The sequence below is a fragment of the Lissotriton vulgaris genome, chromosome 5, assembly GCF_964263255.1.
Source record: "Lissotriton vulgaris chromosome 5, aLisVul1.2, whole genome shotgun sequence".
Lineage (NCBI taxonomy): Eukaryota > Metazoa > Chordata > Amphibia > Caudata > Salamandridae > Lissotriton > Lissotriton vulgaris.
In genome coordinates this window covers 92,827,210-92,850,741 of record NC_141693.1, presented here as the reverse complement: position 1 = coordinate 92,850,741, position 23,532 = coordinate 92,827,210, and the positions used below count along the sequence as shown (strand labels likewise).

Below are 23,532 nucleotides of genomic sequence, written 5' to 3'. Positions count from 1 at the left end.
ATTGTTAAATCTGCTCAGACGTGAAAGGCAGTTTTCTTTCTAACAGCCTAAGGTTGTTTTACAAGTATTGCACATTTGCCGTTGTGGTTCTACAGTTTCAACTGAAAGTTACAAACACAATTAAGTAAATATTAATTACCATTTATTTACACAGCACCCTTACACACCGAATAATGCCTTGATGGATGGAAAACATGCATCATTATTACTCATTTCCATGGTGATGATTTTATCAGCTGCAGGATGAAAGGCTGAGCTGTTGCTGCAAGGATTAGAGCAGTGCATCAAGACCCGAATCCACTGATCTATATTACGGATGTATGACGTTAGCACGCATACTATTACCACGCATACCTTTACAACACGGTATTTACAACGAATACCGTTACAACGCATAGCGCTTTGAGGTGCTGGATAGTGGTAAGTATAATTTTATATTCCAACTCCAGTCCCCGTGGACACTAGGGAAGGTGTTGGATATAAAATTAAACTTATTCCCTATCCTAGAGCACCCCCCAGCGCAATGCGTTGTAATGGTATGCGTGGTAACGCCTGCGTTGTAATGGTAGTGCGTGGTAAAAAATGCGTGCTAAACGTTGTATACCTATATTACCAGTCTGAAAAGAAGATATTATCACTTTGGTCTTGTTTCCCCGGAATCGTTGCATATTGAAATACTCTTTTGACAGCCTGCCTGTGAGTGGACTCAGACACCCAATTTTCAGGGCTTCCTTCTAGTTCAACACTCTTTTTATTCCAGGCCAAGGAAAGGTTCACAACAAATTAGTCACTTCCTTGCTAGCCTGTTCATTCCTCCATCTGCCAGTGTCACCACCGCGTGGAGCTTTTAGGCATCCCCATCGTCTACTCCCATTAGTCACCTCTTTGACATGATCAAGATTCCCCATGCACCTCTCTAAAACAAGTCACTTCCAGGTCAGATGGGGTGAGGAGGATACGTCGCAGCGCGCATCGTACGATTTACTGTGGCAGCTGGAATCAAGAAACAAACAGCTATAAAGTGGAATCAAAACACAAGATGCTAGCAAAATACAGTACATTTAAATTAATGAAAGGATATCAAAACAACAAAAATCCCATCAGAAGAACCAGAGATATACAATTTCAAGTTTTTTTTGGTAAAATCAGCTCTTAGATGCACAAACCTCCGGATACGGGGACTAGGTTAGTCCCTCTGAGAATTGTACCTTATGTCCTGATGTGAGGCTTTGCGTCACATCAGTTCCAATGAGAAGCTGCGAGGACTGCAATGAGAAGCCCTGTGTTGGGTTTCGTCATGCAGTGTTGGTTCCAGAGGCTAGCAGCATGGCCCGACATGTCCAATTAAAGTTCCAGGCAGGTCCAGTTGCAACAGGTCAGCTGGGCAGTTGCAGGGAGGCTTCTGGAGCTGTTGTGTCCCTGTAGTTCAAACAAGAGGCTAGCCGACTGCCCTTGGAATCTCTCAGGTTAGCATGAGATGAAGGTAATCTGGTCCAGCCCCCCTTCTCAGACAGTAAGCCAGTCCTTTGGCAGCAGGGCAGTCCTTCTTCTGTAAGGTCTGAGGTCCATGAACATTCTAATGAGTGACTCGGCCCCTCCTCCTTTTCAGTGGACCCGGGGGTGGGCTCCCTAGTGCCTTTAGAAGTTTGGGGAGTGGGTCCCGCTTAATGGATAACACCTAGAATTTCCATGCACAATCGAGCCAAAAAGTATCACCGCTTTAGAAAGGTTTGTGGAGATTCATCAAAAATAGCCAACGTTATTAGCAAAACTAAAAACACCTTTCCCATGCACTAGCTGACCTAACTATAACTACCTACTATACCCAGTAGGTAGTTATAATTAAGATCTAGTTTCCATAGGAAAATCATTTTTTGTTGTGCTAATAACTGGGGCACCATTTGATGAATATTCCTGAATTTTTTCCAAAACTAGTCTGCCAGCGCCATCAGCTGCTGTCTTGAAAGTTTTGGGGTGATTCATTAAGCAGGGGTGAGAAAAGGAGATGTCCCAAAATGAGCTTTCCCCACGCAATTTCCCGTAGGGATTTTAGACATGTCTACAGCTCGAACCGCTGACTGGAATTACACCAAATTAGGTGGAAATCTTTGCTATTGGTCAAGAAAGAATGCTTTTTGTAATTTGGTGTAAGTCTGTTCAGTAGTTTTGGAGTCGTTAAAGAAAAAAGATAAATGTATATCTAGAGATGCGGCTCATCCACAGATCTGATAGATCTCAAAATGAGACCTAATTGGCTGCCACAACCTCAGCAAGGAAGTGATGTAGCCGTCTTAGGAATGGGGACTCTGTCCAGAATCTTAAATAAAAGCAAAAATCAATATATGGGGTCAGGTTATGGATACGCTGCTTCCCTAGGCCTAGTGGTGGGGTCCCTCAGGCCAAAATGTGTTTTAAAAAATTTCCTGTGAATTTGCAGATGATCCATGGCAAATAAAAATAAAATAAACAAGCGCGACCTCCAGTACTTGTTTTTTTATGCCCCCTGGGTGAGCCAGCACTGAGAGGGTGGAACAATAGATGTATTTGGGGGGAGGGGGGCTTCAGGGCCCCCCTCATGCTGATTTCAGCCCGTAGAACCAACAAACAACCCTCAGGGCCCGGTCTTTTAAAAACAAGGGGGTGGGGGGGGGGCGTGTGCATGCACTGATAATTACCCCACTTTTTACATCAATCATGACATTTTTTATGACACCATATCACTGCAGCATTTGCAATAAAATTATTGATGAGAAAACTGTAAATCGCTGGGTGTGAGTTATAGTTACCGTAGGGCACGAGTTATCATTTCTTGAGATAACTATAAGTGTTGAATCACTATAGTTTTAAGCTTGTAAAATCTGAACCTAAATATAACATCCCAGTAATCTTTATTTAAAATAATATATATATATATTGGGTCCACAATGCGTAGCAACGCTACGCTTCTGCACTCTCCTCGAGAAACCAGGGATCACAATTAAATCCAAAGTGCGCTTTTCCAAATTCATTTATTCATTCAAATGCAGGATCGTGATGAAACACGGAAAACAACCCAACGCGTTTCGGCGAGGGAACTCGCCTTGGTCACGGGTTGTTTCAAAAACAATGAGCAAACAATAAATAAAGTTTCACGTGATTAAGTGACAAAATAAACAACAGACTCATTGCTTAGCTCTCGCGGCCATCTTGGAGTGGAGTACGCTTACATAGAACAAATGGCCAAAAGTGTCCATAAATGCATTTCAACATATTTTTTTACATATTTTATACTTTCATTATATTTTTGATGATTTTTTGCATTCACCCATTGTGTCAAAGAAACTGTAACCACAACTAACGCTGAACTAGCGTTTCGTATTCAAATAGCATTATAGCTAAGTTAAATACTCGGAACAAATTTCAACAAGTTACCCCCTCAAGTGAGTTGTCATTTCTTGTTGCCAGAAATTGACATTTATATCTAAACCCCAGTGAGAATATATACATTGCTATTGTCTCATGTCATATGTTACTTGTTCAGAGATTCCCCAAGTATAGATTAGGAAGAGGCCGTGTGCCATAATTCACTATGCAGGGGTCCATTACTGCCCATTACTCACCACAGCTTAGTCCTAACCATCGCCTTAATCAGGAGGTGTGATCATCAGTGGAAATATTTTTCTGAACTTGGTCAAAGAGACATGTTGCTGTCCACTTCCTCTGCAATTTGGTGGCCACCTAGCACACTTCGAGGGGCAACGTGTCGCACCTTTGCTGTTGCTTCAAAAAAAGCTGCTTATAATTGCCTTTTCTGTAGCACCATCCCTGGAAGTAGGTGTTCCTGTTCACAAAGTTTCAGGCTGGTCTGTAGGGAAATTAGCGAGTCCCTGAAGCACTTGTCTGGCAGGTATGTACATTTGACGTTTCTTTTCTGTTTTTTTTCTGTTTTTACTGTTGAGTTTCCTGATATTACCACAAGCATTGCAGTAAGCTCAAATCCAATACATTCTTCCATAAGTGACAATACATTTATACAATATTTCATTGAAAGCTCATTGCAGTCCAGCTGCAAACATAGACTACTTTTCAAAATAAGCTTAAAAGGGCCTTAAAGCTCACCCCTTACTTACCATTGGTTAGTTTGCACATCGCTCTTCTTTCCTTGCGGCCTATTTGTCAGCGGCTTCCTAAGCTTCCTTCTTCCTCCTGGGCTTTAGATTTCAGCCCCTGCTGTGGAGAATGGACCAACTACAGTTTCTTGTCTGCAGCCAGTGTCCTTCCACCTGCCACTGATTTCTGCAGGTGTATTTATTTAGGTTTAGTTTTAGACAAGCACTCTTGAAGAAGTGCATGCCTCTTCAGTGTCTCCACCATGCAGCTTTCTCCACCCCATCCCCTCCTTCTGTACCTTAATGCTCCCCACACTAACATTAACAACGTCAAATAGCTCTCAGACAGCTACTTGGCTTTGGTGATGTGTTTTTGAAGGTGTTGCACTGCAGGGCAGGCTATTTTGCAACATGGCTAAAAGTTAACAAAAGATTCTCTATGCCACACTTAACACTGGCAACGCTATAGCACTTTGTTTTTGTTTACTTCCAGCCATGTTGCAAAGCAGCACGTGAGAGAGAACCTTCTGCAAAGAATCACCTATGAAATTCAATTATTGATTAATCTCTGCCATGTGTCTCCAAGAAATTAATATCTAAAATTGGGATGTGAAAATATTTGAGCAATGGAGAGGGAAGGGGTGACCTACACCATAGGATGCCACCGAAGCAGGCTGGCCTTCTTATGGCAGGAAATGCAATCCATGTTTTCTGATTCCTGCCCGTCCAGTGTATATGGACAGTCGGACCTGATTTGCATGAGCACGGGGTTTCCAAGGCTGTGTCCTTGGGCTGTCAAGTTCATGAGTTTAGCAGCCGCTCTGAAGAGTGACACTGGAAACCTTTACAAGGAGATGAAATGGAAAATATTGCCTGCTGTGACTTCCCTAAATTATTGCATTACCAATTAGGCCAAGGAAATATTTAGCTATTGGCAGGCGTCCAGGTATTGTCTGAGTTGGAACAAAACACATCTGCGAATATGAAGACATCCTACTGTGAGTAAAAATGCAGCTATAGCTTTCAGCAAAGATGCATTGCAACATATGGCAGGGGAAACACACCTAGAGTTGCCAGAGGCAATCAAACCCTGAAAACGGATCACATAGATATGAAATATTTAAAAAGGTCTGCATAGACATATGTGTCGAGGAGTTGAATTTGAGCAAATGTGAATGATTAGTCAGAGGAACAGTAAGGCCTTTAGGGAGTGTGCCCTTATTGAACCATGCAAGGTTTTTACTCACTTTATTTGTGAAAACATATGTAAATTTACACAGATGTCTATATTGATATGTCCGCTTACCTTACACAGGCATGATCAATTAACATTATTTAGAAGGTACACATTCTCTCAGCTCGACTTGCATTGGCCTTGAGCTTCCCCCCCTACAGGAGCAGGCGCACTGCCTTGGTGTAACATCACACTTTATTGATGCGACTAGGAAGGAAAGAACGCAGCAAATACCCTCAAACAATATTGGTAAAATATTCAGATTTAGGATAAATAAACAGGTCCTAGCTAAAGCTATTCAGTTAAGATGTGGGCAATGAACTTAAGTCCAGGATCTTCTTCAATTGAATCTTCATGACGAATGAAAGAATTTAAAACTTGATCCCACAATTTAGAGTTTTGAGGGGCACAGACCTTACTAATGCAACAGGCCAAGCTGGAAGGATGCACATAAATTGTTGCACGAAATTACTGCTTAAGTGAAATTGCATGAAATAAGACGTTTATTTGATTGATGACGCTATACTAAGAAGGTATGTCAGGGTGGTCTTTGTCTCTTGGTCAGATATTTTTGGCTTATTGCTGGGGGATTGTTTAGTTACAGAACAAGACGGGAAGCATCAGGTGCTATTTGATGGCATGCATTACGAGGCTTGAATCTGCTGTTATAGGGCTCAAGCGGTATGAAGCATCACAAGGGTGGGGTGGAATCAAGGGACGAATTAGATGAAGGTGGGTTAGGCAATAGAGCACATGGTGGGCATGCAGTGGGGAAAAATCTGGGAGGTTTTGTTTTTTCAGGTTTCCTTGTATTAGGGAATAGCACAAACACTTTGGGGCCTATTACGATGTCGGTCAAAAGGCCTCCGACCTCAGGTCGGAGGCCTTACAACTGACATCATCAGTTTCAATTCCGACCAGCTGACTTTGATTCAGCCGGTCGGAATTCAAACAGGTCATTCCGGCTGGCACCAACAAGCTCAGTCAGAACTGGCCCTTAATCCAAATGGATGGCCGTTTGCGCCGTCCAGATTACAAAGCACAGTTTCCGGCAGGGTTTCATGTCGGCCTTCCGACATGGAAACCCTGTCAGAAAGCATGTTTGGGGCCCTTGGCCGGGCTCCCTTTCCTTTGCAGGCTCCGGTTGTTGGCAGAGGGGGCCCCCTATGGTGCCTCTCTGTTAATCCCTGCACCCTGTGGCAGGCACCTTGAGGTGCCTGGCATTGTGTGCTGGGATTAACATCTACTCACATTTCCCTATGGGAGCATGAACTACGGCCAGTTTATGGAAGTTGGTCGGTCTCGTTTCTGAGGCGGTCCGTCCAACATCTTCATAGACCCATTAGCACTGATAATAGGTGACTTGTGAAGGGGGCAGGATTCCATGTTGGGTGGAATTTAATGCACCCGGGGCCTCATTTATGAAGGCCTTGCGTCAGTTTTGCGCTGCGGATGCGTCACTTTTTTGACGCATCGGCAGCGTAAAACATGCGCCTTGTTGCGCCATATTTAAAAAGTGACGCATCTAGGTAGATGCGTCACTTTTTAAACCCTTGCGCCACATTATACCTGCGTCAGGTATAATGTATGCAGAGGGGGCGTTCCCCCGCAAAAAGCCTCGTAATAGTGACGCAGTGAAATCTATGAGATTTCACTGCGTCACTTTTAGGATGCGGTTGCGTCAAAATCTTGCGCCTGCCTCACAGCAGGCGTAAGACTGACGCAAGCCCTATCACATGGGGCTTTCCCCATGTGAAAGGACGCATTGCTGGAGTTGCGTCACTTTTGTGACACACTCCAGCAATGCGTCACTTTTGCGCTTACAGATGCGTCAGAAATACTGACGTATCTGTAACTCCTTGCGACATGATGCGTCATACATTAAATATGACACATCATTGGTGTCGCAAGGAGTGCGCAGTGAAAAGTGACGCATCGCTGTTTTCACGCAGCGATGCGTCACTTTTCATAAATGAGGCCCCCGGTATTTACCGGGTGTGTTAAACAGCACACCCTTCTTTAAATTTCTTTACATTTCTGCGGGTCAAACCTACCAGAATTTAACAGGGAAAAAGGGTACAATATTTACCCTATCATGTGTCTTTTTTGCATGATGCCCCAAAATGTGCATGTTATTTTCCCAAAAATCAAAATAAGCACTATTTATCGCACCCGTTGGATAACGAACCAAGGGGCATTGGTATTTATCAGATGCTATAAAGAGCAACAATACTCAGAATTAGGGCCTTGGTTGAGCTTTACTCCACATGTCGTCTTTACATCAGGCAACATTTCGAGGCAGGGTTAATTAAAAAAAATAATCAATAGGAAAAAGAAAAGGGAAATAAGAGAGGATATGGAAGCTAAGGTTTGTGCACTATTCCTAACTTGATTTGAAATAAAATGACAAAATTAGAAAAACGTGGGATCGGGCAAAATATAAACTAAAACAATATAACTGCACTGAGTACTATCTGAATAGCAACATCTACGTACAGCAATGTTATGAGGAAAGTGAATACTTGGGATACCTTCAGCTTGGGCAGCTAAAGAAAAAGTAAGGAAAAATAAAATGTTGGCATTCAGCATCTCCATATTAAATGCAAAATGAGCAAGTTCATTGAGATCCAGGAAATAACTGCTGATCATTATAAAAATAGTCACTCTCCTCAACAAAAGGTCAAGCTAATTCATTTACTCTTGAACTCACTATTAATACATAAAATGTTGGCAGACTCCTCCATGCAGATAAACTACTTTTTGTTACAGGAGATCTCCGAGGTTATCAAAAACCTGCCAAATGCCAAAGCATGTAGGCATGATGGGTTGCCAGCTGCATTTTGAAACAAGCATTTACAATGCAATGGTCTCGGCATTATTAAAGGTAGAGCTATTGGCATTGCTCATGACATTTTTTTTATTTTTTTAATCTTCAATAAACGTCATTGTCATTTACACCGCCAATAGCTTACTCGTTAAATAAATGGCATTGTCATTTGCAATGCCAATAGGTTAATCGCTCGCAAATGCATGACCTATTGCATTTACACACACACACCCAGAGCCACACACACACACACACACACACCCAGAGCCACACACACACCCAGAGCCACACACACACACACACACCTAGAGCCACACACACACACACACACCTAGAGCCACACACACACACATACCCAGAGCCACACACACACACACATACCCAGAGCCACACACACACACACACACATACCCAGAGCCACACACACACACACATACCCAGAGCCACATACACACACACATACCCAGAGCCACATACACACACACACACGGGGGAGCAAGCACAGCCAGGGGGCGGGGGAGCAAGCACAGCCAGGGGGCGGGGAAGCAAGCACAGCCAGGGGGCGGGGAAGCAAGCACAGCCAGGGGGCGGGGAAGCAAGCACAGCCAGGGGGCGGGGAAGCAAGCACAGCCAGGGGGCGGGGAAGCAAGCACAGCCAGGGGGCGGGGAAGCAAGCACAGCCAGGGGGCGGGGAGGCAAGCACAGCCAGGGGGCGGGGAAGCAAGCACAGCCAGGGGGCGGGGAAGCAAGCACAGCCAGGGGGCGGGGAAGCAAGCACAGCCAGGGGCGGGGAAGCAAGCACAGCCAGGGGGCGGGAAAGCAAGCACAGCCAGGGGGCGGGGAAGCAAGCACAGCCAGGGGGCGGGGAAGCAAGCACAGCCAGGGGGTATGGGAGCAAGCACAGACTGCTTTTGCCTGTCTCTAAAATACCCTTGTTGCTCAAAACAGCCATCCTATATTGGAAAGCTACATTGAAATACACCAAATACATACATAAAATACATACATAAACTGTTTGACTATAGCAAGTACAAGGGAAAAGTCATATGTCACTGAATGTAAGATTGGAAGACCAACTGTGTACTGTGTATTATGTTGATGATTCCTGAAACCTATAATAATGCTATGCTCGATTGTAATGATAACATGAATAAAACCAATAAAAGTATGTTTAAAAAAAGCTAGTAGCTATTTTCTTTTATGTTGTGTGCACACCAGAGCTCGCAGGCCAGAGTATTGTGCTGAGTGGGCCCCCTGCAGCTTGCGGGCCGCAGCACCACGGGGCCTGTGGGGGCCTGTGTTACACCACTATGTTTAGAGGGGGCTGGGTGAGTGCTCAAAGATCTATTTATTGTTCTCACTAATCATGGTTCACATATTGAGATTAACCTAACCTTTTTTGGCGAAACCCTACCCTGCAGATATGAAATGGGCCTTTATCTATGAGTTTTTACTCAACCACTGTCAGGGATCCCAAGAAATGATAAGGAAAGAAAATACATGGCATACAAAGTAAACTTCAGCAGTTTTAAGGATTCTCTAGAGCAGGGGTACTCATATTGCCGCCAGCGGCCCGCAAGCCTTCCTTGGCGGCCCGCGGACCTTGCAATCATACCTGTGCTTAAAAAAATAATGTTAGCAAACACCGCCGCAGCAGCGCTTGACAAAGACGACTCCGAGACTGATAATCAGCAGCGCTTGACTAAGACGGCTCGGAGACTGATAATCACCGCTCCCCCGGCCCCCACAGAGCAGAGGTTTTGTTGTATTTCACCTCTTAGCGCCTCTGCATCTCCACTCTGACAATCACTGCTCCCAGGGCCCCCATAAAGCAGAGTGGAGATGCAGGGGCGCTAAGAGGTGAAATACGACAAAGCCTCTGCTCTGTGGGGCCGGGCGAGAGGTGATGGTCACAGTGGAGATGCATGGGCGCTACAACAAAGCCTCAATAACATGTAAATGGTCTTTTAAAGACCTGCTAAGTACTTTGGTGCGGCTGTCTGGGTGTGTGCGCTGAGGAAGCTGAAGGCTGACACAGACAGACATACACACAGAGAGATGACAGAGGGGGAGGGAGAGGGAGGGGAGAGTGAGGGCAGGAGGGAGAGAGGGGGCAGGAAGGAGAGAGAGGGCAGGCGGGAGAGGGAGGGCAGAAGGGAGAGGGAGGGCAGAAGAGAGAGGGAGGGCAGAAGAGAGAGGGAGGGCAGAAGAGAGAGGGAGGGCAGAAGAGAGAGGGAGAGGGAGGGCAGGAGGGAGAGGGAGGGCAGGAGGGAGAGGGAGGGCAGGAGGGAGAGGGAGGGTAGGAGGGAGAGGGAGGGTAGGAGGGAGAGGGAGGGCAGGAGGGAGAGAGAGAGCAGGAGGGAGAGGGAGGGCAGGAGGGAGAGAGATTGAGGGGGAGGGCAGGAGGGAGAGAGAGATGGAGAGAGAGAGAGATGGAGAGAGCGATGGAGAGAGGGCAGGAGGGAGAGAGAGGGCAGGAGGGAGAGAAAGGGCAGGAGGGAAAGAGAGAGGGCAGGAGGGAGAGAGAGGGCAGGAGGGAGAGAGAGGGCAGGAGGGAGAGAGAGGGCAGGAGGAAAGGGTGGGCTGGAGGGAGAGGGCAGGCAGGAGAGTGAGGGCAGGATGGAGAGTGAGGGCAGGATGGAGAGTGAGGGCAGGATGGAGAGTGAGGGCAGGCAGGAGAGCGAGGGCAGGATGGAGTGGGAGGGCAGGATGGAGTGGGAGGGCAGGAGGGAGTGGGAGGGCAGGAGGGAGTGGGAGGGCAGGAGGGAGAGGGAGGGCAGGAGGGAGAGGGAGGGCAGGAGGAAGAGGAGGGCAGGAGGGAGAGAGAGGGCAGGAGGGAGAGAGAGATGGAGAGGGAGGGCAGGAGGAAAGGGTGGGCAGGATGGAGTGAGGGCAGGCTGGAGAGGGAGGGCAGGATGGAGAGTGAGGGCAGGATAGAGAGGGAGGGCAGAATGGAGAGGGTGGGCAGGAGGGAGAGGGAGGGTAGGAGGGAGAGGAGGGAGAGGGAGGGCAGGATGGCGAGAGGGCAGGAGGGAGGGCAGGAGGGAGAGAGAGATTGAGAGAGAGGGGGCAGGAGGGAGAGGGAGGGCAGGAGGGAGAGGGAGGGCATGATGGAGAGGGAGGGCAGGATGGAGAGGTAGGGCAGGATGGATAGAGATATGGAGAGGGAGGGCAGGAGGTAGAGGGAGGGCATGATGGAGAGGGAGGGCATGATGGAGAAGGAGGGCAGCATGGAGAGAGGGATGGCAGGATGGAGAGAGGGAGGGCAGGATGGAGAGGGAGGGCAGGAGGGAGAGAGGGATGGAGAGGGAGCACAGGAGGGAGAGTGATACACACGGGAGGGCTGATTTAAACCTACACAAAACAATTCCTCACATTTCTGGTCTGAGGATAATCCCTCGGGAACTCAGGTGGCTTTTGTTTATTCGTCATTACTAAAAGGACAACACCAGGATATGTGAGTAAGAGTTTCATGTGCAGTATCTTAATGTGAACCGCTCCTTTCATTCTTGATTTCAATGACATCTTATTTCTCCTTAAATCAGCATTAATTATTGTCGAAAGATGTTTTTTTAATGAAAGAGTTTACTTGTTTCATAAAGTACTTTGGCCCCATTAAAATACCTTGCAGACAACTTCCTAAAAACGAGTTTGCATAGACTTATTCTGAGAAAAATGTCTTAAAGGTTACCTGGCTGTGAGGAGGAGGGCCGGAACCTTTGATGTTCTGCCGGATTGAGAGCCCTGCACTTGAGTATGGCCGTGCGGCCAGGGACAGTGGCCTGCCGACAGCCGGCTCGTTCTGCCTCTTCGTCTCTACTTCGCCAAACGTGCAGGCCTATTGGGGGCTCGGCGGTGTTTTCCGGACACACGGGGGGTGGCCTATGCTCCCGCTATTGTTTGGGGGTCTATTGTGAGTGGCTCTATGACGGGCTCCGGGGCATGTGCGGCAGTTGTGGTTCCAGGACCGTTGGGTTCCATATGGGGCCCAGAGCCCTGTTTTAAAAAAAATGGATAAAATGAAACCCCCGGAGCCCCGTGGTGCTCCATGCAGAGCTCCGGGGTGTTGAGGGCTCCTGCGCACCCGTTGCGAAGTAGTAGGGATCGAGGTCCCGTTTTAAATACAAAGCCCCGGAGCCCCGCTGGGCGCCATGCGGGTTCCCTGGCATGTACAGCGGTTGTGGGGTCTCCGTGGTGGTGCTCTTGGGCTCTAGGCCCCGTTTAAAAAAAAAATTGAAACCCGGGGTTTTGAGGCGGCGTTAGAGGCTCCTGTGCCCCCGTTGCGGCGTGGTAGGGCTCGAGGTCCCGTTTTGAAACATGAAACCCCGCTGGGCGCCATGCATACTCCGGGGCATGTGCGGCAGTGCCCATTTTGTGTTTAAAATTGACGGGAGCGAGGCGCCCCCACCAAGACACTGGGCTCTAAGCTGAGGAGGAGGGACGGAGGTCTGCATCAAGGGACAGGGCAGCTGGCATGCCGTGCGGGCGCAAAGGCTGGCTTGGGGCGCACGGTACCTTCCTCTGAGGTGCATGTGGCGTGTTAGTGAGCACGGGCTCTGAGGTGCATGTGGCGTGTTAGTGAGCACGGGCTCTGAGGTGCATGTGGCATGTTAGTGAGCATGGGCTCTGAGGTGCATGTGGCGTGTTAGTGAGCACGGGCTCTGAGGTGCATGTGGCGTATTAGAGAGCACGGGCTCTGAGGTGCATGTGGCGTGTTAGTGAGTGTTAGTGAGCACGGGCTCTGAGGTGCATGTGGCGTGTTAGTGAGCACGGGCTCTGAGGTGCATGTGGCGTATTAGAGAGCAGGGGCTCGGAGGTGCATGTGACTGGCGGGCTAGTGAGCGTGAGTGGTGGGTTAGTGCAGGGGGGGCCGCCGCACAGGGGGATGCCGAGTGATGCTATGAGCGTTGAGAATGGTGCGATCCTGAGCGTGGTGTAGAATATCTTTGGGACTGGCGGCAAGGTCCCTCGGAGTGTCTGCGAGTAGGGCCAGTGTGATACCCCCTTTCCGTAAAATGCATCGGTGACATGAAGGGTTTCTTATGCGAGCTTTGCTCGATGCGCATGGTGTTGGTGCAGGCAGTCGGGCATGGAGCTGGACTGCGTCTGTTAGAGGGCATCATGGTGGCGCACATCGGATCTGGGGGTGAAGCGTGACTCCTAGGGCTGGAGCACACAGGCGAGCCTGGGGATGGAGTGTGACTCCTAGGGCTGGAGCATGGCCGACAGGGAGCCACGAACAGCGGGAGAGGGCGGGAGGTGGGGACAGCGAGAGCCACGGACAGCGGGAGGGGGCGGGAGGTGGGGACAGCGGGAGCCACGGACAGCGGGAAGGGGTGAGGGGGGGACAGCGGGTTCCCTGGCATGTAAAGCGGTTGTGGGGTCTCCGTGGTGGTGCTCTTGGGCTCTAGGCCCCGTTTAAAAAAAAAAAATTGAAACCCGGGGTTTTGAGGCGGCGTTAGAGGCTCCTGTGCCCCCGTTGCGGCGTGGAAGGGCTCGAGGTCCCGTTTTGAAACATGAAACCCCGCTGGGCGCCATGCATACTCCGGGGCATGTGCGGCGGTGCCCATTTTGTGTTTAAAATTGACGGGAGCGAGGCGCCCCCACCAAGACACGGGGCTCTAAGCTGAGGAGGAGGGACGGGGGTCTGCATCAAGGGCCAGGGCAGCTGGCATGCCGTGCGCGCGCAAAGGCTGGCTTGGGGCGCACGGTACCTTCCTCTGAGGTGCAGGCAGTCGGGCTTGGAGCTGGACTGCGTCTGTTAGAGGGCATCATGGTGGCGCACATCGGATCTGGGGGTGAAGCGTGACTCTTAGGGCTGGAGCACACAGGCGAGCCTGGGGATGGAGTGTGACTCCTAGGGCTGGAGCACGGCCGACAGGGAGCCACGAACAGCGGGAGAGGGACGGCGGGAGAGGGCGGGAGGTGGGGACAGCGGGAGCCACGGACAGCGGGAAAGGGCGGGAGGTGGGGACAGCGGGAGCCACGAACAGCGGGAGGGGGCGGGACCCACAAACAGCGGGAGGGGGCGGGAGCCACGAACAGCGGGAGGGGGCAGGAGCCACGAACAGCGGGACGGGGCGGGAGCTACGAACAGCGGGAGCAGGCGACCTACCTCATCTTACTGTGCAGAAAAATGGCGCCCATAAGCTTCCGATATTTTTCGGATTTGGGGGCGTGGTTTTGCTGTCCTGAGTGACGGGCTACGTCACGAGCTAAAGAACAGCAAAAATGACGCCCCCAAATCCGAAAAAGACGGGGCTTGTTTGAAGTGACGCATCTCTCCTCCAATGGCTGTCCTCCGTTTAGGAAGCCAGCCAATGAAGGAGAGAGAGGGCAGGGAGGCGGGACCTTCTGCGCTACTAAGAATCATTAAATCTCATGCCTAAGTCTGCGCAAGCGCAGCCTTTTAGGCCTTCGACCTAAAAACGTCAGAGGGCAAATCATCAAGTATATCAATAGACTACAAACACAATTTTAACAAGAGGGAAGGTGACCAAATCCTTCAATACAGGAATTATGGTCGGTTTTTCAAAGCAGGGAAAAATCCAGGGGACCCAAATTCTTATCACCCTGTTACTTAATTTGACGCAAGATTGTGGCTAAATTATTGGCATATAGAATAAATAAAATTCCAAATTTGTTGATTCATACTGATCAAAATGTAAAACAAACATTCATTACGAAATCTAAGATACAGACCTTTTTAATCAGTGTAAAAAAATCCAGCAGTGTCAGTAATGTTTGATTAATGTAGAACGAGCCTTTGACCTCATATTTTGGGAGACTTTATTCTTTATATTGAAAAAGTACCTCAACATGGAACATTGCACAGAATAAACTAGGCATGTTGTTTGTAATTGTAATTCAACAGTGTAGAGATTGGGTTGCCTCTCAACATCTGAATTTCAGCAATATTCTTTGTGTTCACCTTGCAACCATTACTTAATGACAGTTTTTTTTTAAAATGTTGCATTATTAGTGACAACAGTGGGAATAATTGCCCTTTACCTGCCAGGGCACAGTAGCCCTTCTTTCCTAAAAGTTGTAATGATGGATAGAACCTGAGCATAGATTTACAAATTATATTTTAAATACAAAACGTATGCTAGTAAGGATTAGGACAATAATTGGCAAAGCCAATAGGTTTGACTTCCATTGTTATTTAGAAGTCAGACACTTGGGTTTGCTAATGTTTGACAACAGCAAGTGGGAGCTGCTGGCCACACAGAACACCAGCTGTAGCCCAACAGCAGGATGATGGATGGTGGCTCAGGCATTTTTTGTCTTGCCAGGTACTCACTATGCTAAAAGAACAGCATACTGTGGTGTAAAATAAATACAACATCGATTTATTTGTTGATTTGTTCAGGTAAATTATTTTAGACATATATATCATCTGACACAAATATCAGAGCCTTAATATTTACTTAACTGTTGTCCCATTAGCTTAGTTTTCTTTCTAAACTCTTATGTTTAGGACACAATATTTATCTCAATTGTTGTTTTTACAGAAGATTCCATGCCTCAGTAAGAAATCAGAATTTGTTTGAGTTTGAAAACAAGGTATTGTGCAGTTTCAAGTAGTTTAGAAACATTGACCACTATAAAGAGATGCAATACATCAATATTCATTTTTATAAGATTTATCTATGGGGTTAATCTACACTACAATCTCATTTCCGGATACAGTCAACATTGCCTCAAAATAGCATCTTAAGGTCTCAGTGGTTCCAATTGCACCAAGACTGATCCAACCAATACAATGATAAGCTGTCAAAGAGCAGGCTCCATTTTCTCAACATTTGTATTATATTTGGGTTTTTTCTGGATACTCAAGTATTAAGATACATAGACTGCTGCACGAACTAAATGTTTGTTTTTCAGTTGATTAAAACACATATTTAATAATATTTTGTTATTCTTACAGCTTATTTCAAGCGATGCCGATGGAGCCATCCAGAGAGCTGGAAGATTCCGTGTGGAGAACGGATCTTCTGATGAGGTACAATCCTAATTATTGAAAACAAGCACATAAAATTATTTCAAACCAAGCTTTGTCAGTTTCCTTCTGGAAGACTTTATCCAATCCCCTAGGATACCTACTAGTATGCAGCACGTTTGCTGTTTGTACTGCTTGCCTCAATACCTACTTGAAAGATGTATCTTTCAGATCTTCTATTTCACAGCATGATCAAAAAAGCTTTCAATGACCATCATCTATTTTACATGTCCTACACTGTACTATGTAACAATACCTTATACATATTCCTGAAATGAGCAAAATGGTGACACCATTTTAAGAATGGTAACAATCATACTGTGCTTGAAATGTCTGTAAGTGAGTCAGCCATACATTATTCATTCTACAATGTATGTCTCAGAATTTTTTGTGAACCTTTGGAAATAAATATCTCCACTTTATAAATCTCCTCTTTTCATACAAATTGTCTTTAGAACTACATGACAACTCTTTCATGTCAGCAAGCACACAGAATTCCACAGGAGAAAAATGTATTAAAAAGTAGAGGCTTGGAGGAGCTACGCGGGCATCCAAGATGGTCGCGTGAGCAGAGAGCTCCCGAGACCCGCACCGTCCTTCTTTATCTATCCTTCACCTATTCTGGTCATTTTGACGGGCTTTTGCAGCGCCATCATCGCTGATGCTACTGATCCTTCTCTGGTCAAAATCGGACCCTGGGGACCATTTTTCTGGACTTTGCAACTTTCTGGCCTGCCCGCGGGCGCGACCGGGGACTCGGCTGCCCACTTTGGCCGACCTGTAATTGAACAACAACGGCTGCCTGGCATCTGGCCCGCCGGAGGTGTATTGCTTTCACTTTCGGTTTCCTTTTCTTTGTTCCTGTCTCCTCCTACTCTGCCTTGCCTGCGGCCCTCTCAGCCTGCACTATCCTCCGTTGGACTGGCAAGGAGGCTGCGACACCTCTGTCTCAGTGGCGCATCGGAGTTCCGAGACTCTTCTACCCTCTCGTCACCTCCCCTGGCTATCTGACCGACACTGAATGCGAGATGGCGACGAAAGTGGAGGCCGAAAAACGCCGGAAGGCGGCAACCCGGGGGGGATCGATCCAGTCAAACATGATCGAACGCTACACCCAGCCGAGGCGCTCCCCCGGGACCGTATGTATGGGTGCTGAAGGACTTCCAACAGACACATCGTCTACTTCGGAAGTGTCGCTCCAAGACCTAATGACTGCCATTACTGGACTCAAGGCCGACATGAGTCAACAATTTGAAGCCGTGGTGACCAAAATAGACACGGTGGCGGTGGATGTGACTCTGATTCGGGCCGATTTGGCCAAAACGAATGAGCGGGTGAAGGCACTAGATCTCAAGACGTCGAGCCTGGTGACCGACATGGCCGAGGCGCAGTCCGAAATTGGCAATCTGCGTGCATCGCACGACTTACTGCTTAAGCGGATGGAGGACTATGATAACAGGGCCAGGCGGAACAACATACGCCTTGTCGGAGTGCCGGAAGGTGATGGTGCTGTAGCGACCGATCTCTTGGTCGAGGAACTCATAATCGCCCAATTGGCTCCGGCGGGACTTAGTAAGTTCTTTGCCGTGGAGCGCGCTTATCGTTTTCCTGGAGGTCGAGTGAAGCCGGGGAACCCACCGAGGCCTATCATCGCCAGGCTTTTTCACTACCGGGACAGGGATGCTATCCTCCAGGCCGCCCGTAAACATGGTCCCCTGAAGTATGACAATACCTCTGTCTCCATCTATCCCGATTTCACTCCTCAAGTGCAGCGACAAAGATCAGGTTTCCTTGGAGTGAAGCGTCGTCTACGGGACCGGGGACTGAAATATGCCATGCTGTTTCCGGCCAGGCTCCGGATCGAATATCCGGAGCGTGCCTATTTCTTTGATCAACCTGAACGTGTAGCCGACTGGCTGGACTCGTTGCCGGCAGATGACTTTGGGAGCGGAGGCCCTGGTGGTGCGGAAGGTGGTGCAGCGGCCCAGGAGTAACAGATGCCCCAGAGGTTCCGATTGAGACTATGAAACGTTCTGTGTATATTGACTTATTCCCTAATGACTCTGCCCGTGGCGGTGCGGTAACGGGTGATTTCTCCCTTCCTCCTCGGGGGGTTCTTTGTGTAGAAGTATGGGGCGACAGGCACACTGCAGTTGGGGGTGGCTTCTTAGTCAGCAGGGGTGCAGGGAGGGGGGTGTTGTAACGGGTTTGGGTCTTGGGGTTTGTGTTTGGGGACTTGGTTCTGTTTTGTTTAATCTGTTTTGTTCTTTGTTCCATGGTACTTCACATCTTGCAATGACTTTTCATAGTGGGCTCTGCTGGGGGGTGGGTGTGGAATGTTTTCGTCGCAATGGGGGGGTGAAATGCGGATTCTTTCTTGGAACGTAAATGGTTTGGGTGACCGGATTAAGCGGGGCATTGTACTGCAATTCTTGAGGCGCCACGCCCCTGATGTTGTGTTTCTTCAGGAGACCCACTTGATTGGCAATGCTTGCAAGGCCTTAGACCGCCGGGGATATCGACTTGTTGCACATGCGGGTTTCACTTCGGGTTCCCGGGGTGTGGGTATTATGGTGAGGTCTTCCCTTGCTCTTGCTATCGACGATGTTATCCTTGATGAACGTGGGCGGTATGCTGCTGTTTCGGGGAGGTGGGAGGGTAAGCAGGTCGTGTTTGTTGTTGTCTATATCCCCCCGGGACTGCAGGCTACCACTTATGCTGATTTAGGCAGGACTCTCCTTGGGCTGCCAGACGGCTTGCTGGTCCTGGGCGGGGACTTCAATTCTGTCATGTCCGGCGACTGCGACAGGCTACCCCCTAGAGTATTGCCACAGTCCCTGATGTGGCTCAGTGAAATGGCTGACACTTTTGGTTTGGTTGATGTCTGGCGCTCACTACATCCCACACTCCACCAATACACTTTTCACTCTGGTGCGCACGGCAGCCTCTCCCGCATTGACTATTTTCTTATGTTAGCCTCCACCTTGTCCACTGTCCGTGAGATTCGACATCTCCCCCGGGGTATCTCGGACCACTCCCCCCTGCTAATTACGATTTCTGTGGGCGGTCTTCCTGGTAACAGAGTTCCCCCGATTCCTCCTTGGCACTTTCGAAACCCCCGGCTCCGCTCAGACTTGCTTAAGGCAATAGATTGCTATTTTTCTGAGAATATGGGCTCTGTCACTTCCCCCACTGTTCTCTGGGAGGCCTTTAAGACGGTTATTCGGGGTTCCGCCCTGTCACTCATTGCCACAGAGCGTAGGGTCAAGAGGGAGGCGGTTGTGGCTCTTGAAACTGAAATCACTGCGCTTGAGAGCGAGCTGGGTGGGAATGACACGCCTGCACTGTTGCATGAATTGGAATTGAAGCAAGCAGACTATAAAGCCTGTGTCACGGATGCTGCTAAATTGATGCGGTCTAATCAACTTGGTCGACTGTATGATGTGGGTGACAAAGCTAGCAAGCTTCTTGCGTGGTTGGATAAGACTGAGCGTGCGAGTCGTGTTGTTCCCTCCATTGTTCGTGATTCTGGTGTGACCGTCTCCGATCCGGGTGAGATTGTTGAGGGCTTTGTTGACCACTTCCGTACGGTTTATACGCCTGTTAGTGACCGAGATGAGGCCGACTCCAGGCTACTCTTACGTGACATTGCTCTGCCTACTGTGTCTGATGCGGACTGCCTTGCTCTAGAGGCCCCCTTTACTGTCGATGAGATTGCCCTTGCAATCCGTTCCCTTCGCTCGGGTAAGGCAATGGGTCCTAATGGTCTCCCCATTGAACTCTACAAGCTTTGCCCCGACAAGATGGCCGCCCACCTGCGTCACATGTTCCTCGAGGCGGTTGAGGCTGGATGCCTCCCCCTTGAGCAGCGCCTCGCTACTATAGTGGTAATTTATAAGGATGGCAAACCTCGTGACCGGTGTGCCTCGTACCGCCCCATCTCCCTCCTTAATGCGGAACCCAAAATCCTCGCCAAGGTGCTGGCCAATCGGATGCTTGCTGTGATTTGTGACCTGATCCACCCGGATCAATCCGGCTTCATCCCCCATAGAAACACTGCTCTTAATTTGCGTAGGCTCCATAGTGTCCTCGCGAGAGCTTCTATTCTCGCCGAGCCAGCAGTAGTCGCTTCCCTTGATGCCACGATGGCATTTGACACTATTGAATGGCCCTACCTATGGGCAGCCCTCGCTAAATTTGGCTTTGGCCCCAATTTTATCGATTGGGTCAAGCTTCTCTACGAGCAGCCGCTAGCCCAGGTTGCGGTTAATGGTCGGTGCTCGGACCCCTTCCCCTTGGGCCGTGGCACACGTCAAGGCTGTCCTCTTTCTCCGCTTTTGTTCGCTTTGGCACTCGAACCTCTGGCCGCGTGGCTCCGGTGGGAACCCTCGATCAAAGGGATCCGATGGTCCCCTGACCTTGAGGATCGTGTCTCCTTGTACGCGGACGACATCCTCCTCTATCTCACTTCCCCACAGAAGTCGCTCAATGTTCTCTTCGACGTCCTCACGTCCTTCGGTAAAAACTCAGGACTTGTCATTAACTGGACCAAGTCCTGTGTCTACGCCATAGCTGGTACTCTGCCGCCTCTCCCCCGCAGATTTCCCATCCTGGTAGCGACGGACGGTTTTAAGTATCTTGGGATCCATGTATCCATGATTTCTTCGGTCCGCTATGAGCGTAACTTGTATGCCCCACTCCGCAGACTAAAGCAGGATGTTCGGCGTTGGCGCGATCTGCCTTTATCTCCATTGGGCCGGGTGGCGCTCTTTAAAATGATGTCGCTCCCTCGATTCCTCTACGCCCTGCAAAATTTCTTCGACCCTGTTCCGGCTCGTTACTTCCATGAAGTCGAGAGTTTACAGCGGCAACTTATCTGGGACGGCCGTGCCCGCATTGCCTTGTCCAAGCTAACGCTCTCCTGGTACGTCGGAGGTATTGCGCTGCCGGACATTAGACGATACTACTGGGCCTCACACCTGAGTGCCATCAACCATGCGACGTACGCTCCGGAGCCCGCTCCTGCCTTTGCCTTGGATAAATTGCTGTTGCCCGGTGGCAACTTTAATAGGGCGCTGTACTCTAAGGCCCCCTTCCGACTTCTTACGGGCCCAACGAAATGTGCGGTGCGGGCATGGCGAGACGCTACGGTGGCCACGGGCTGGGGCGGTAGACTGACACGTATGACGCCACTGTATGATTCGGAACGTCTGGGCAACCTGTGGAAGACGAAAGGATTTGAGAAATGGGACATGATTGGGATTAGCACTGTGGGGGACCTGTGGGCACGTGGCGCGGTTAAGTCCTTTGAATCGCTGAAGCTAGAATACCGGCTCAATGATAGGGAGCACTTCCGGTACTTGCAGGTGAGGCATGCCTTGTCTTCTGTCTTCCCCCCCGGTACGGACATTTCGCAGTCCTCCCCTTTGGAGGATCGGGTTCTAGATGGCCAAGTCCCAGACAGTACCATCTCCTTAATCTACAAGAAGCTCATTAATAATAGAACTGACCAGCTCGAGAAGCTCCGGGCTGCCTGGACGGCTGACAGACTTGAATTGGACGACGAGGACTGGCAGTCTGCCGTGTCCTCCCCTAAGGAGGTGGCTATTCCTGCACGACTTCGCTTTGTCCAATTGAAAATCCTCCATTGCGTGTATCTTACTGGAATGCGTCTGGTGCGAATGGGTCTGGTTTCGGATGGTCGATGTAAGGGTGGGTGTGGGATGGATGGTACCTTTCTCCACGTTCTCTGGGAATGTCCGGTGATTGTAGCGTACTGGTCCAGGGTGCATGATGTGATGAGCCATGTCACGGGGGTCCCATTGATTCCTGAGGCGCGTCGTTGTCTCTTGAATGTATGGGAACCGTCTGACTGCACTGCTGCCCAGACACTTTGGGTCACCCTTGGCAATATGATCGCGAAGAGGGATATTGCGCAGCTTTGGGGCTCCCCTAGACCGCCAGTGTTAAGTGCCTGGAAGGAGAACATGGACTGGTCCATGTTCCGAGAGAAGACGGTATATGAGGCCCGGGGGCGTCCGGGGAAGTGGTCCAGAGTCTGGGCTCCCTGGAATGCTTATCGTGGAGATATCTGTTCTCCCCCACTTGACTATGAGGTCCCTCTTCCCTCCTCTCCGTGATTTACGTTCCTTTCCTATTCTCACCACATACCTCTCTTGCGCGCGCCACCCCCCCCTCGCCACCGTCGTTTCTCCTACATTCATTCCCCCCACCCCCACCTCCAGCAACCCATGCCACTATGATACCATGTGTTTGTTTGTTAGTGTTCACTTCGACAAAAACATAAAATTAAACCTTTCTTATCCTATTTTTCTGATGTTACGCTCTTGCCGATAATGTTGATTTTAGAGATTGCTCCAGCAACGTGCTGCCTCATATCGCACTTCTCGCTCAGCCTGTTTTTTTGTCATAGCGGCCGGCCCTGCGGGGTTGTAGGCAGACGCTGTGTACTGTGCATTTGTAAATAAAGGTTTTTAAAAAAAAAATAAAAAAAATAAAAAAAAGTAGAGGCTTCAGTTTGTCTCGCTTATTTTTACTAACAGGCATTTGAAATAAGGTACAACCAATTCGTAAAGTATGACTGCAATTCACACTAGATACACTTAGTCTATACCTTACTTCTTTGAAGTACTACTTGCACTTAAAACTTCACTCTGCACCTCATATTTTTTACCATATTGAATGAAACTTGTTTCCAGTACCCTAATGTTTATATTTGCAGAGGAGTAGCTTAAATAATGTCATTAGAGAGGTGATCAGTGATGTCACCAATGATTACTTAATCTGAAATGGCATCAGTGATATTATTTAACGTATCATGAGTGATGTAATGTGTGAGGTCATAAGCAGGGCATGGTGGACCTCAGGATATAGTTAGTCTAGTGAACTATAACTGGTTAATTTCAGTGTTTTATCTGCTTTTAATCATTTGTTTTTATATTATTGCAACAACTACATATAACTTTATTTGTACATATTAAATATATATTACACAGTGGTGGTATCCACTCTGTAGTTATAGTTAGGACCTGGTTAGTTGCTTGTTTTGCTAATAACTTAAGGCACCATTAAATAAAGCTTCACAAAACTTTCCAATCCACCTCAATTCCTTCTTGAAAGATTTTGGTGTGATCAATCAAGCAGGGGCAAGAAAAAAGGTTGTTTGCAAAATGCAATTTCCCCATGCAGTTTCCATAGATAATTTTTAATAATGCTACTGCCCAAATGGCTGAATGGAACTACAGCAAAATTGTCAGAAAGCTAGAACTTTTTACCAGAAAATATGCTTTTTGGGATTTGGTGTAAATCAGTTCAGTAGTGTTTCAGTGATTATGAATCTAAGGGTCAGGTTTACAGCCAT

At 48.6% G+C, this 23,532-nt stretch overlaps 1 protein-coding gene across 2 annotated transcripts in view; it reads left to right on the top strand.

Moving 5' to 3' along the window:
- GARNL3 (GTPase activating Rap/RanGAP domain like 3) overlaps positions 1-23,532 on the top strand; it is a 1,096,377-nt gene that overhangs the window by 793,558 nt on the left and 279,287 nt on the right. For both annotated transcript variants that reach the window (XM_086920961.1, XM_086920960.1), the window contains one exon: positions 16,080-16,154. In XM_086920961.1, the coding sequence (XP_086777087.1) occupies positions 16,080-16,154 (75 nt within the window). The remainder of the gene's footprint in view (positions 1-16,079; positions 16,155-23,532) is intronic.